The sequence below is a fragment of the Sinocyclocheilus grahami genome, unplaced genomic scaffold (genome assembly GCF_001515645.1).
Source record: "Sinocyclocheilus grahami isolate Dianchi unplaced genomic scaffold, SAMN03320097.WGS_v1.1 scaffold1533.1, whole genome shotgun sequence".
Taxonomy (NCBI): domain Eukaryota; kingdom Metazoa; phylum Chordata; class Actinopteri; order Cypriniformes; family Cyprinidae; genus Sinocyclocheilus; species Sinocyclocheilus grahami.
In genome coordinates this window covers 94,819-107,715 of record NW_015506712.1, presented here as the reverse complement: position 1 = coordinate 107,715, position 12,897 = coordinate 94,819, and the positions used below count along the sequence as shown (strand labels likewise).

Below are 12,897 nucleotides of genomic sequence, written 5' to 3'. Positions count from 1 at the left end.
AGGTTCACGAAACGGTCGTCCATAAAATGCATTGCTGTTCTGTTGTAAGTCATCTTAAAGATTCCTAAATGCATCTACTTCCGGAAGGCCAAATAAAGTGCTTTTGCTTTCGCCTAGAAACACACAGCGTCTCCCTGACATGCTGCTTCAACACTAACTGCGGTTACTGAAACCACGCCTTCTTTCTTTGCGTGCACATTTCGGCGCATTATGCTAATATTTCCACATAGTGAGGTAGATATGTGGGGGCGTGTTAGAACGAGCCGTTTTAGGGGGGCGTGGCAGAGGCTTAACTTTGATAAAGAATATCTCTTTGGTTTTGAGACTTTAGTCTTTGCAGCTTCAGGGATCTTATCTATGCACAATCAGCTTGTAACACTCCAAAGAGAAAGGAAAATTTGAAATCGCATCATATGACCCCTTTAACATCAGATATTAGTCAAGACTTGATCAAGATGCTGTAACATCATTTTAAATTCAGTTTGGATGGCAATTTCTTCAGCTGGTAATTGGGTGAAAATTGTGTGCTGGTTTCGTCTGGCCAGAGAAGATAGATAGAGTTTTGGTTCCTTCTACATACTATTTTCATGTTTAATACTGTAAACCTGCTTTCACACAATCTGTATTGTAAAAAGCGATATATAAATAAGGTTGGAAGTTAATCCCACACCTGAAATTGGTTTAAGAAATCCGTCAAATGCATCTCCTTCCCTATTAATGGTATTAAATGAATATTTTGATATCAATTTTGAAAGATATAGGCCAATATGTTTGTCGTTCAATTTACATCAATCAACTTTTGACGTCAATTTGATTTGCATATTTGACTCGTTTTTTGACAATGTCAATTTAATTGCCCACTATTTATAAAATGGGCAGTATTCAGTATATGTATAGTAGGCACCAGTTGTGCGCAATCAAAAATACGAAGAAAAAAAAACATCACGAAGTTGTTATTCTAATTCTGCGGTCAGAAATATTATACTTGTTGATTACTTAAATATAACGGTCTGCATTCAAAGTCATAAGTTAAATTTACCTCAGAAACATTTTAAAATGTAATTTTACCTCACCCCACGACGACCGTTGACCGGCTCACTGTGAACTTCCTCCGCCGCCGAACTTCCTCCTCGCGCTGTTCCCTCCGCCGCATCGGTTAGATCCGGGTAGTTTCTCTTCGCGGAGACTCAAATCGCATCAGTGGACGACTGCAAACACACGCAGCCTCTTCTCAGCCGCTATCATCAGGGACAAAAACCCACCAGCAAACACTCACCACACCTGGATCTATCTCTTAAAGCCGTGTATTTCCACCTGATGTGAGAGAGTGTTTTGCAGGGAGCAGTGATGGGCGCGTTTGGAGTGATTCTGAGGAGTTTACATTGTATGGGACTCTACATCCAACTTAGTGCCAGTCTCAGACAAGCTGGAAGCGACGACGTGGAGAACCACATATCCAACAACGGTAAGATGTGTGGGCTCGATCCGGTTCTGCACTTGTGAACGGGTCATTTGAAGCCGAACTGCGCGCGAGCGCCACAATGATGGAGATGCGCAGAGCGGTTCATCAGCACAACTGCACTGGGGTTATTGACAGGTGGTATATGATGGTGATATCGTGGTACTAGTACAGCAATACCATGGTATTTCTGTTATTGGTATCGGTATACGTTGGTATTGTTTGTTTAACCTATTCATTAAGGCACTTCAAACAATACCTTGGTATATTGGTGGCATCCAAAACACAGCATTACTTTGGTTTAAATCGTGGTGTTACCATTGCATGGCTTTTTAACCTCATAAAAGTCCTGTGGCTGAATTATGAATCAGTGATGGTGTTAAATGTTGATTTATTCCGTGGTACTGAATGGTTTTGTCAAAGAATACCATGGTTTAACATCTTTATGGTTGTGCCCAGAAATATCATTCTGTGGCTTTTGAACCTTGTGAAAAAGTACTATGGGTCAGCGATGATCTTTTTAAGGCACTTTAATGATTACTTTGTTAATATTGTAATGATATTGTCTAATGACTTGAAATTGCAATGCTTAAAATGTTCATTTTTAATTTGGCGAGGGACAGTGGGTGTGCTGTTGTATTTTGATATGAACTATACTGAATTGACCTGTTTTTCCAAGGTGTTTCAAAGAAAACATGGTTCAAATGTAATCTATTCCATGACTTGTGTTACCTTGATAGTATCAGATGGTAAAACCATAGTTTGTAATGATTAAAAATACCTTAATATTAGTATTTCAGCTATATTTTGTTGTGGGTTATACCACCGTGGCAGCACAGTGCTTTGCATTACTTAAGTTAAATACTTAACCTCCCTCCTTTCTAGCCAAAGATGCTTGAGATTCTAGGTTTATATAATTCCCTAAATTGGCCTATTTGTTGTTTTCATTGCAGGAAGAGTGAGGAAAAATCATTACATGCATTTCAAGATTCTAGTCATGTTATAATTAGCCATAATTGTAGTGCCTGGATATTGAACATAGTCTTCAAACTATATGCAGACGCTCTGGGAAATGGAAAGGATTGTGTAAAATATGCTTATTCTGTATTTACTTAAGAAGTTTTGGCAATTGCGTGAGCAATAGATGACTAATGCAATGAATAAATCGGTGCTGATGAACCCAGGCATGCATCATGCTGATGAAAGTGTTCGCACGCCGGATTGTGGGTCGCTCACCATGAAATTAAAGGGCAGAATGTGATCAGAGCCGATATTCATGAGGAATATTAAGAGGGGCGATACAGTCGGATCAGGAAAGCCATCTGAATGTGCATTGACGTTCTGGATTATTTGACATGCATGCCTGGATGCTTGTATGATCTTGTGATGCATTTCTAGGGGACGATTGGCAAGATCAGACTGCAATGGATTTCAACCAAGACTGTTTCCTTTAAATAGCTTTGACAGGTTATGGAAAGATTACACTCTTAAAAATAAAGGTGCTTCACGATGCCATAGAAGAACCTTTTTGTCTGAATGGTTCCATAAAGAACCTTCAACATCTGAAGAACCTTTCTGTTTCACAAAAGGTTCTTTGTGGCGAAATAAGGTTCTTCAGATTATAAAAAGATAAGAAAGAGATGGTTCTTTAAAGAACCTTTGACTAAATGGTTCTTTGTGGAACCAAAAATGGTTCTTCTATGGCATCGCTTGAAGAACCTTTTGAAGCACCTTTATTTTTAAGAGTGTAGGAGGATCTTTATTTGTCGATATGCCCAAGTTTTAATATGAATTTAGGCCCACTGAGCCCTATGGTCTTTGAAAATAATGTTATAATGCAGAAAACAGTATATAATTGCTTTGTCTTTTCTTACGACTGGCCATGTTTTGGTGAGATTCACCCAATTAAGTCAAGCAGAATGATTTTTAATTGTGTTATTGCTCATTTTTTAGTGAAGCGTGTAAAAGCTAACTGCTTTCTGCATCTCTAGAGTGATGGACAGCTTAACTTGCTTGCATCCAATACCTTTGCGTTCATTTTCCCGCCGCTGGGAATACCGTGGCCTGCGGTAACGAGGCTTAATTAATGTCAACAACAACTTAAAACCTCTGTTTTCCTCTGACCTCACAGTAATGAAACAAAGAGCGCAGACCCGCCGGACCGCTCGCCACAGCACAGCACATGTCAGATGAATAGCAATGGCGTAAAGAGGAATCTCATTTTCTATGGCAGTAGAGTTTTAATTCACACACATGCTGTTCTAAACATTCTGTTGTTTTCGACTCCCTTTGTCTGCTAGAATTGTCGCTGTGATGTCTTGAAGACGTTGAAAATCCTATTCTATTAACAAAATCATCATTGACGGTCTGGTTTGGATTGTAAATGCATTTTCATGTCGACTTTAAGCAGGGGCGCCACTATGGTTTCCGGGCCCCCAGAACAGCATTTTGAGGCTGGCCCCCTCTCCCTCGTTGGGCCCTTGGAATCATCCTAATCACCCCCCCCAATTACGGCGCTCCTGACTTCAAGCATTGAACTTTCAAAGAGGTTGACTGGAAGATCTTGAAAAACAAATTAGAAAAGGCATTCATTCATTTACTTAAAAAAAAAAAAGAAAAAAAGTTTATATTGTATTTTTATTTTTGTGGTTCCCCAAACTTTAAGCATTGATCTTAAAGGAAACTGATTTGTGAATTTAAAGATTCTTAAAAAACTTATCAGTCATTTATTTATTTATTCTTCAGCATTGATCTTTCAAAGAGGTTAACTGGTGAATCTTCCTCAAAAATAAACCCGTTGTTTAGAATAAACAAATATTTATTTATTTATTTATTGTATTATGTATATTTATTTTTGTGGTTCTCCAGACTTTCTGATTTTGATCGGTGAATCTTAAGATTCTCAAAAACAATTTTTTTTTTAATGTTTTGTTTTCTTTTTACTTTTCATCAGAAACTATTTTATTTACTTTATAATAAACAAACAAATATTTGTTTATTCTAAAGAACTGGTTTGTTTTTGAGGAAGATTTGGACCATCAGTCTTTTCAGTTAGAGCCATTCATTATTGAAATACTCTACCAATTGAATTAAAGAGTAGTACAAATTATTCAACATTTAAATATAAATGAAAGAAATGAATAAAAGCGAATCAAATTTGTAATCTTGTGCAAATTGTTGTTTTTAATGATACAGCCATTATTATCTATAGAGGTGTTATTGTATGTAATTGTAAATATTATTGTATGTTTATGTGTGATAACTTGCTGTGTTTCAGATTTTTAGGTTGCCTTTTTAAAATCTGGCAACAGATGAAAATTAGCCAATGGGGCTATCTCTGACTCATTTAAAGTATTTTACTATTGATTAATAGCACTGTCCCAAATAAATTAATAAATATTTTTTGTGGTTTTGTTTTTTAGACTTAAAGGATTGTTTTTTTTAGTGAGTATTTAGGTTTCGACTTGCACTGAGGTGTATATTCAGTGGAGAATCTCTCTGGACTGTGGCATTTCTTCGGCACTAGGTTGTTGTGGTCTGATTAGGGAACAGTATTTTGTCTTTGTGTGTTCAGCGGTCTCACAGTGACCTGTCGCGTTCATCTCTCCTCCTCTAATTCTCCATGGAGCGTTGTGTTTTTCCTCTCTGTGTGTGTCCGGGTGAAACTGTTGATCATGAGATGCTACCGAAGATCAAGGAGCAGCGAGGATGGAAGAAGTAATTTCGGTAAAAGCTGTGGGACCTTTGGAGATGCTCTTTTCATAGACCCTTAGATTAAGATTGTGAAAGTTGCTATCACAAGATTATTATTCTGTTAGTGATGACATATAACTGAAATATGAAATATGCATTCGTACACTTGTGCGCCACAAATCTGCCTTGTGTGTGTTTAACCTGCAGCACATGTCCTTTGGCGTTTTTTAATAAGTTGGTTACTGGTTTGTTTACTCTAGAAACAGCTGCAGTCAGCGAACACTAATAAGCATCAGCAGTGATGTGTTCGTGACACACACACACACACACACACACACACTTCATTTCTCCAGCCATCACTCAAACCAGTGACCGCTGACATCACCTGCCACTGCGGCTGATTTCTCTTGGACGGCGCTTGCTCTTGTGAACTGATTCGATGCTCGTTCAGTGGTTTCTGCATGTTTGCGGCTGCGTTTCAACATGACTCAATCTGTTGACGTGGATTTTACAGCTAACTTAGAAAATACAGTTTACCTCTTTACCTGTAAGATCTGCATGAAGAATATTGTACACGTAAATAATTATTAAGCTTTTACATTATAGTGTCATGATGATTATCTCATTTGCTTACGGCTTCCAGCAGCATTTTATGTGCTATCCTGTGAAACTGCAGCGTTTAATACGACAGAAAGCACATTTTTGTGGAGCTCGGATTCACACGACCTAAAAAAATATTTTTTTTCCCTTTATTTTATTATTATTATTTTTTTTTGTGTGTGTGTGGTTTTCCAGACGTTAAGCATTCATTTTTCATAGAGGTTGATTTGGTGAATCTTAAGATCCTCAAAAACAAATTAGGTTCTTCATCCAAAAATTATTTATTTGAATGCGTGTCTGTTTAATTACAAAATGCAAATCTGCAAGATGTTAGATTCATATGAAAATATTGTACACTTAATAATTTATTAATTTATTGTTTTAGTGTGTTATAATATATTTTATTGTGTGTTTCCAGTAGGGCTGGACCAGAATATTCGAATATTCGTTTGGTGGGTTGGCATTCGATTTTCAATTTTGAAATTCAAATTTTTTTCCCCTCGAACACCTGGCATTAGGGGTGTTCGGTTCCAGGTTTTTTGGAGTCGACTCTTACTCCCGACTCCCACCATCCTCGACTCCATTTAGCGTGACTGTCCAAATTACTCTAGCGGTGACATTACCTTTAAATGAGCTATGAATTAGTCACATTATAATGGTCAGTGGATGGCGCTATTGTCTTAAACAGCATTGATATTAAAAATAAATAAAATACATTTACATTTAGTCATTTAGCAGATGCTTTTATCCAGAGCGACTTACAAATGAGGACAATGGAAGCAATCAAAATCAACAAAAGAGCAATGATATGCAAGTGCTATAACAAGTCTCAGTTAGCGCAGTAGCTACACATAGCAAGTTTTTTTTATTTTTTATTATTATATAGGCTAATAAATAAAAATAAAATGGATAGAATAGAAAAAGAACAGAGCAAGCTAATGTTAGAGGCCTTTTTTTGCTTTTGTTAATTTTATAATAAATAAAAAGAAAACAAATAGATAGAATATAAAAAGATTAGAAAAGCTTGTTTTTTTTTTAAGAGTGAATGAGTAAATGCATACGAATGTAAACTTATTGATTTGTTTATTCTTGTTTATTATGTGAGTTTTTAATGATTTAAGGTTAATGATTGAACACAAATAGCCTAGGTTAACCATGGAAAACCAAATCGCATTGCATTAAACATAACGTCGCATAACAAAGCATCAATTAAACTACAAAGCTGTCACAGAAGCATGTATAATTACAAACAAAATTTACTATGACTGTTATTTATTTCTAAAGTAACCTTCACGTGGGATAAAAGTAAGGGGGAAAAGTCGTTTCTGCCACAACTCCAGCTATCCGACGCATGTGTGCGCGGCCCGTTTCAAACACCTGCGAATCATAGCGCACTCAAACGCGTCTTATGTGAAAGCACGATGAGCCCGTGCTGCTGCTACTGCACTGCAAACGAATCTTCACTTTAATTTTGTTCACTCTTTGCTGATATAGTGCACTAAATTGCCAGACACTATTAGTGCTGTGTTCAAAATATCGATACGACGATGTATCGTCACAGAGATTTGACGATACGAGTATCGATACAGCTGGCCCTGTATCGATATCATGGCACGTGTGCAGCAGTGGACCACACTTAATTTGTTTAAAATTTTACAACGTTTAAAATTGAGTAGAAAAGTGCGAGGTTTCTAAAAAAGAATGAATAGAGCATATATAGGCTACAACAAGGTTTAATCTGGCCACAGAGGAACACAACTGGGATGCCTGATATAAAGAGATGGAATCCCCGAAATGGAGCTTCACACTTGCGCAATACAGAAATATCTGCTAAGTGTGCTACTTATCTTTGTCAACCTGTCAACCCTGTGCACGCGCTCTCTCTCCACTGTGGAGTTCAGCTTAGAACTCTTCTAATTTTCTATTTTTTTTAATTGTAGAGAGTGTGTTAATTTGTGCAATGATAACCTACCACCAATGTAAATTATTTGAATGAGTACATTACAATATACATTTATTAGAACAAGTACATTATTATTTATGGCCTTAAAAACAAGATGCAAACAATCTGAATATTGTACCTGGTGGGGAGTGCACAATGTAAACATGAAACATATGCCATTACCTATATTGTACTGTGGTACAGTTATAGAGGCCCTTCATAATGCAGAGGTCAGATGCCTGCTCTGCCAATAGTTAGAAATGACACTATAGTATGCAGTGTTTAATAAACAGCTGTTTTTCTCAATTCTGCTGAGGTGAAATTCAGTGCAGTCATGTATCGTGATACATATCGTATCGTGGCCTCTGTATCGTGATACGTATCGTATCGTGACTTTGCTGGTGATACACAGCCGTAGACACTATATAGAGATTTGAGAATCAATGAAGACCTCCGCGATTTCGGAGTCGACAATGAGAATCTATTCCAGTGCTGGAGTCGACTCCGACTCTAGAGCTATTTAGAGTTGAGGAATCGACTCTACAGTACAGTAGCCCAGCCTAATAATAATTTGTCTATATTAAAAGTATTGCTCTTAACAGACCTGTGTGTTTCGTATCACTAGTGCAGTGTTCGTTCTCGAAGCATATAAGCCCTGCCCGCAGCTTCCGGCTCGCGCTGTTCTGTAGTTTATTAAAAGTTTATTAATTCTGAATGTGTCGCGTGTCCATATCGCACCAAAATGCGACACTGCACTCCCTTGGGTCCGCAGCAACACACCCGTGGCGGGTGTCGATTGGATGAACGGTTCTCAACATAATAAAAATGCAAACAGACAGACAGAATTTCCTGCCTTTATTACACTGTGTCTACACTGGACGCGACAGTTGTCGTTCCGCGCTGCAACAGCTAAAGTCTGTCTACACTGGATGCGACAAAGCGACCGTTGAAATTCATTTGAAGTTTGTGTCAATATATCATAAATAGAATGCAGCAGCAGTTTACTGTCGGGAATTTGTCGCGCCACGCGCGCCGCATCCAGTGTAGACAGCATAATAGGTTCTATTGTATTTTGTCGCGGCGCGGCATCCGGTGTAGACACCTGTTGAGAGAAGAATATGTTCAGCCCCCTCCCTCCGTGTTGATTACTACCAAAGCTCAAAAAATGGTATTCGGACCAGCCCTAGTTTCCAGTTGAGCTACATTGTCATAATATCCATTTTATGATGATTAACTTGTTCATTTATGGCTTCTGGAATAGAATGCAGCAGCAGTTTACTGTCGGGAATTTGTCGCGCCACGCGCGCCGCATCCAGTGTAGACAGCATAATAGGTTCTATTGTATTTTGTCGCGGCGCGGCATCCGGTGTAGACACCTGTTGAGAGAAGAATATGTTCAGCCCCCTCCCTCCGTGTTGATTACTACCAAAGCTCAAAAAATGGTATTCGGACCAGCCCTAGTTTCCAGTTGAGCTACATTGTCATAATATCCATTTTATGATGATTAACTTGTTTAAATAATTTTAGGTGCTACAGCAGAATTTAATATGACAGGAAGTACACTTTTTGTGTAGCTCAGCCAATCAGAGTGGAGATCTGAGTCACATGACCAACTCCATCTGTAATCTTTTAATTTTGAAATTCAGTTTCATTTTGTTAAATTTGTTATTTTTTCTCATTAAATTTTTCGTCTGTTATTCTGCTCCCTAGTTCCCTGTATCATGATTTAGTCCATCACGCATCTTCATTTAGTGTCATCATGCGCTCATCCTCCATTTCTGATGCTTTGAGAGTGAAGAAAACACATCAACGTTTCTGGTAAGTCAATATAGTGACATTATGCAAATTTTTATGTGGTGAACATTTGAGTGCACAAGAGTGATTGAGACGCATACTAGTGAGCCGCCTACATAGGCAGCATCCTAACAGAAATGAAACTCGAATGAAAGCTCAGACGTGAGTGATTGAATCGTTCGTTATAGGCAGCGTCTCATTAGCGCTCGCTCTTGAAAAGCACACTAGAGCCCTCACTAGTGCTCATCATTGATTACAGCAGAGCTTGAAGCTGGCTAATGATATGCTGCTGTAATACGCATAAAAACAGCCAGCACACAAATATTGGGTATATTTTGGCTGCGTTTTTAATTAGTTTTTTTTTTGCATACTTTTTGGTGTTAAATGGTTTGTTTGCAATATGCTGTTTTTTTTTAATTGTGCATGTTGCAGTGCATTCTGGGATTTCCTGTTCTACAGAGCATACATGCATTTTGTTGGGAATGCAACTATGCATCAGTGTTTTTAGTATATTATACTATTATAGTTTTTATAAAGATTTAGAATCTTGTGAATGTTAAATATTTTGTTGTTATAAAAATGTTTTGGTAGTTTTGTTGTGTTTTATTATTTAAAAAATGACCTTTTTAAAGCCTACTTGTCTATATAGTTTTTACTCATTTTATTTCAGTTTTAGTTATTTTAGTTATTCAAATTTTACTTTTAACTTAGACATTTTAAAATTAAAAATGTTTCAATTAACAATGATTTCAAGCAAAATAAACGTTTTTTTAATGGTTTTAATTTAATTTTAGTTATCTATAATAATGCCTAAAGTACTGTCTAGATAGTCAGCTCACTAGATTTCGCTGCAGCATTTAATTTGACAGGAAGCATTGTGGAGTTCAGCCAATCAGAGTGGCTCTCTGAGTCACATGACCAGTTTAATGATGGTCTACTCTAGCTGTGAAATGAAGCGTCTTTGTAATATTGAGACTAGTATAAATGTGCAGTGTTCATTGTGAAGTCAGACTGTGCTTTAGATGAGTCGAGGAGGTTTTTGGCTCACCTTCAGCTCTCCTTCACTTCAGAAATGAGACTTAAATGCTGGCTTTCTTCAAAGACTGTCAGGATGTTGATGCATTAGTCCATGGGTTGTGGAGGATTGTGAAGTTTAAAGTATATTTATATAAATAAGAGCAAACTGTATAAGAAAAAACTTTGTTTTTTTATATACATTTATACGACAATAAATATTTAAATGTACGTAGTAGTATATTAGTATATAAATAAGGTAGTCCAAGTAATTTATATGAAAAAGTCATTTTTCTTTATATTCTCATTTATAAATAGGAAAATAAATGATAGGAAATGTATAATTATATAGGAAATAATATATAATAATTATATATAACAGTTCTTTCTTTCTCTCTCTCTCTCGCTCTGTTCTCAAGCGGCTTGTGTTTCAGTCTTTCTTCTCTTTGTGAGCGCCATCTTCCCCTCGTGTCTTGATGTGAAGAGTAAAGACCGAGGTGCTGGAGTGCCACCTTATCTCACATTAGACACATGTCTGGCAGGCTGGCCGCTGCACACCTCCCGGGGAGCCGCTGGCTGACACGAGCCGCTCGACTCCCTGTCCTCTCCAAACGGATCTGGAGCCTCTCGCTCTCGCTCTCCAGCGCGTCTTCCTCCTCGCCGCTGCTCTTTTGTTTGCCTTCAAGTGCTGAATCCACAGGAAACAGCGCGAGGATGAAGACCGTCTGCTGGCATTTGGATTGCGGGGTTAATTGAGGCGCGTGTTGGGACTCGATGGAGACAGAACGGACAAATGAAGATGCGAAATGTTAAATAACCCTGTTTAATTAGCTGTGTTTACAACCCAAGATTCACTCACTCAGCTCAGTTATCTGAGCTCTGTCCAAATACCCGCGCTGCCACCTGCTAACACGCTTTTACTAGGGATGCTCCGGTCAGGATTTTTGCAGCCGATGCTAAGTACCGATTTCTTGTCATGGTGATCGGCCGATTCCGATTCTGATGCTTCAAGCTTTATATAACATATGAAATAATGTTATATAAATAATCACAAAAATTATTCCTTATGCAGTGAACATTTTAATATGCCTTTAAAATGGGGTTTATGCATAACATTATCGCGTGTTGGGACTCGATGGAGACAGAACGGACAAATGAAGATGCGAAATGTTAAATAACCCTGTTTAATTAGCTGTGTTTACAACCCAAGATTCACTCACTCAGCTCAGTTATCTGAGCTCTGTCCAAATACCCGCGCTGCCACCTGCTAACACGCTTTTACTAGGGATGCTCCGGTCAGGATTTTTGCAGCCGATGCTAAGTACCGATTTCTTGTCATGGTGATCGGCCGATTCCGATTCTGATGCTTCAAGCTTTATATAACATATGAAATAATGTTATATAAATAATCACAAAAATTATTCCTTATGCAGTGAACATTTTAATATGCCTTTAAAATGGGGTTTATGCATAACATTATGCATATCAGGATACTTAATATAAGACAAAAATAAATACAAACAAAATGGAGCAGTCTGATGGAACCCACAAGGTTTATTTAAACATGATCCAATAGTAAACTGTGGAGGACAAAATAAACATTTAATCTCATAAAATTGAGGAGTCTGAAGAACTTAAACATTGTCGAATACAAATCTGAGCAGGACAAAATTAATAATACAAAACATTTTTTCGTCAGGCAGATGATTTCATTTGTGTGTCATATGAAATAATGTTATATAAATAATCACAAAAATTATTCCTTATGCAGTGAACATTTTAATATGCCTTTAAAATGGGGTTTATGCATAACATTATGCATATCAGGATACTTAATATAAGACAAAAATAAATACAAACAAAATGGAGCAGTCTGATGGAACCCACAAGGTTTATTTAAACATGATCCAATAGTAAACTGTGGAGGACAAAATAAACATTTAATCTCATAAAATTGAGGAGTCTGAAGAACTTAAACATTGTCGAATACATATCTGAGCAGGACAAAATTAATAATACAAAAAAAATTTTCATCAGGCAGATGATTTCATTTGTGTGTGTTCGCCTGATCGGGAAGTTGCAGTGACAGAAACGGTGACATTCCAGATAAAGTTTGAAAGGAGTAAAGATAGATTATGAACGATTTATTAGATTTTTCAGCACTGAATTAAGTAGAACTGGAGTTTCCCTGGACTCTGTCAACCATCTTCTGAAATATTTTTTATACAGTGCTTGTTGCAGTGCATTCTGGGTTTGGCTTATCTGTGATGGACACATGTGATGCTGCCAAAAGAAGGTTTCTTAGAAGGCAGCATACCTTTTGAAGGCAGTCTATATTTGGTTGATAGGTTTATATATATATATATATATATATATAATTTTTTTTTTTTTTTTT

The 12,897-nt window shown here is 37.3% G+C and overlaps 1 protein-coding gene across 1 annotated transcript in view; it reads left to right on the top strand.

The window, feature by feature from the left end:
* The first annotated feature begins 1,211 nt into the window (after positions 1-1,211).
* The window catches only part of LOC107571000 (V-set and transmembrane domain-containing protein 2-like protein), a 43,548-nt gene continuing 31,862 nt past the window's right edge, over positions 1,212-12,897 (top strand). The window contains exon 1 of the mRNA XM_016257283.1: positions 1,212-1,465. Within this exon, the coding sequence (XP_016112769.1) occupies positions 1,348-1,465 (118 nt within the window). The 5' untranslated portion in view covers positions 1,212-1,347. The remainder of the gene's footprint in view (positions 1,466-12,897) is intronic.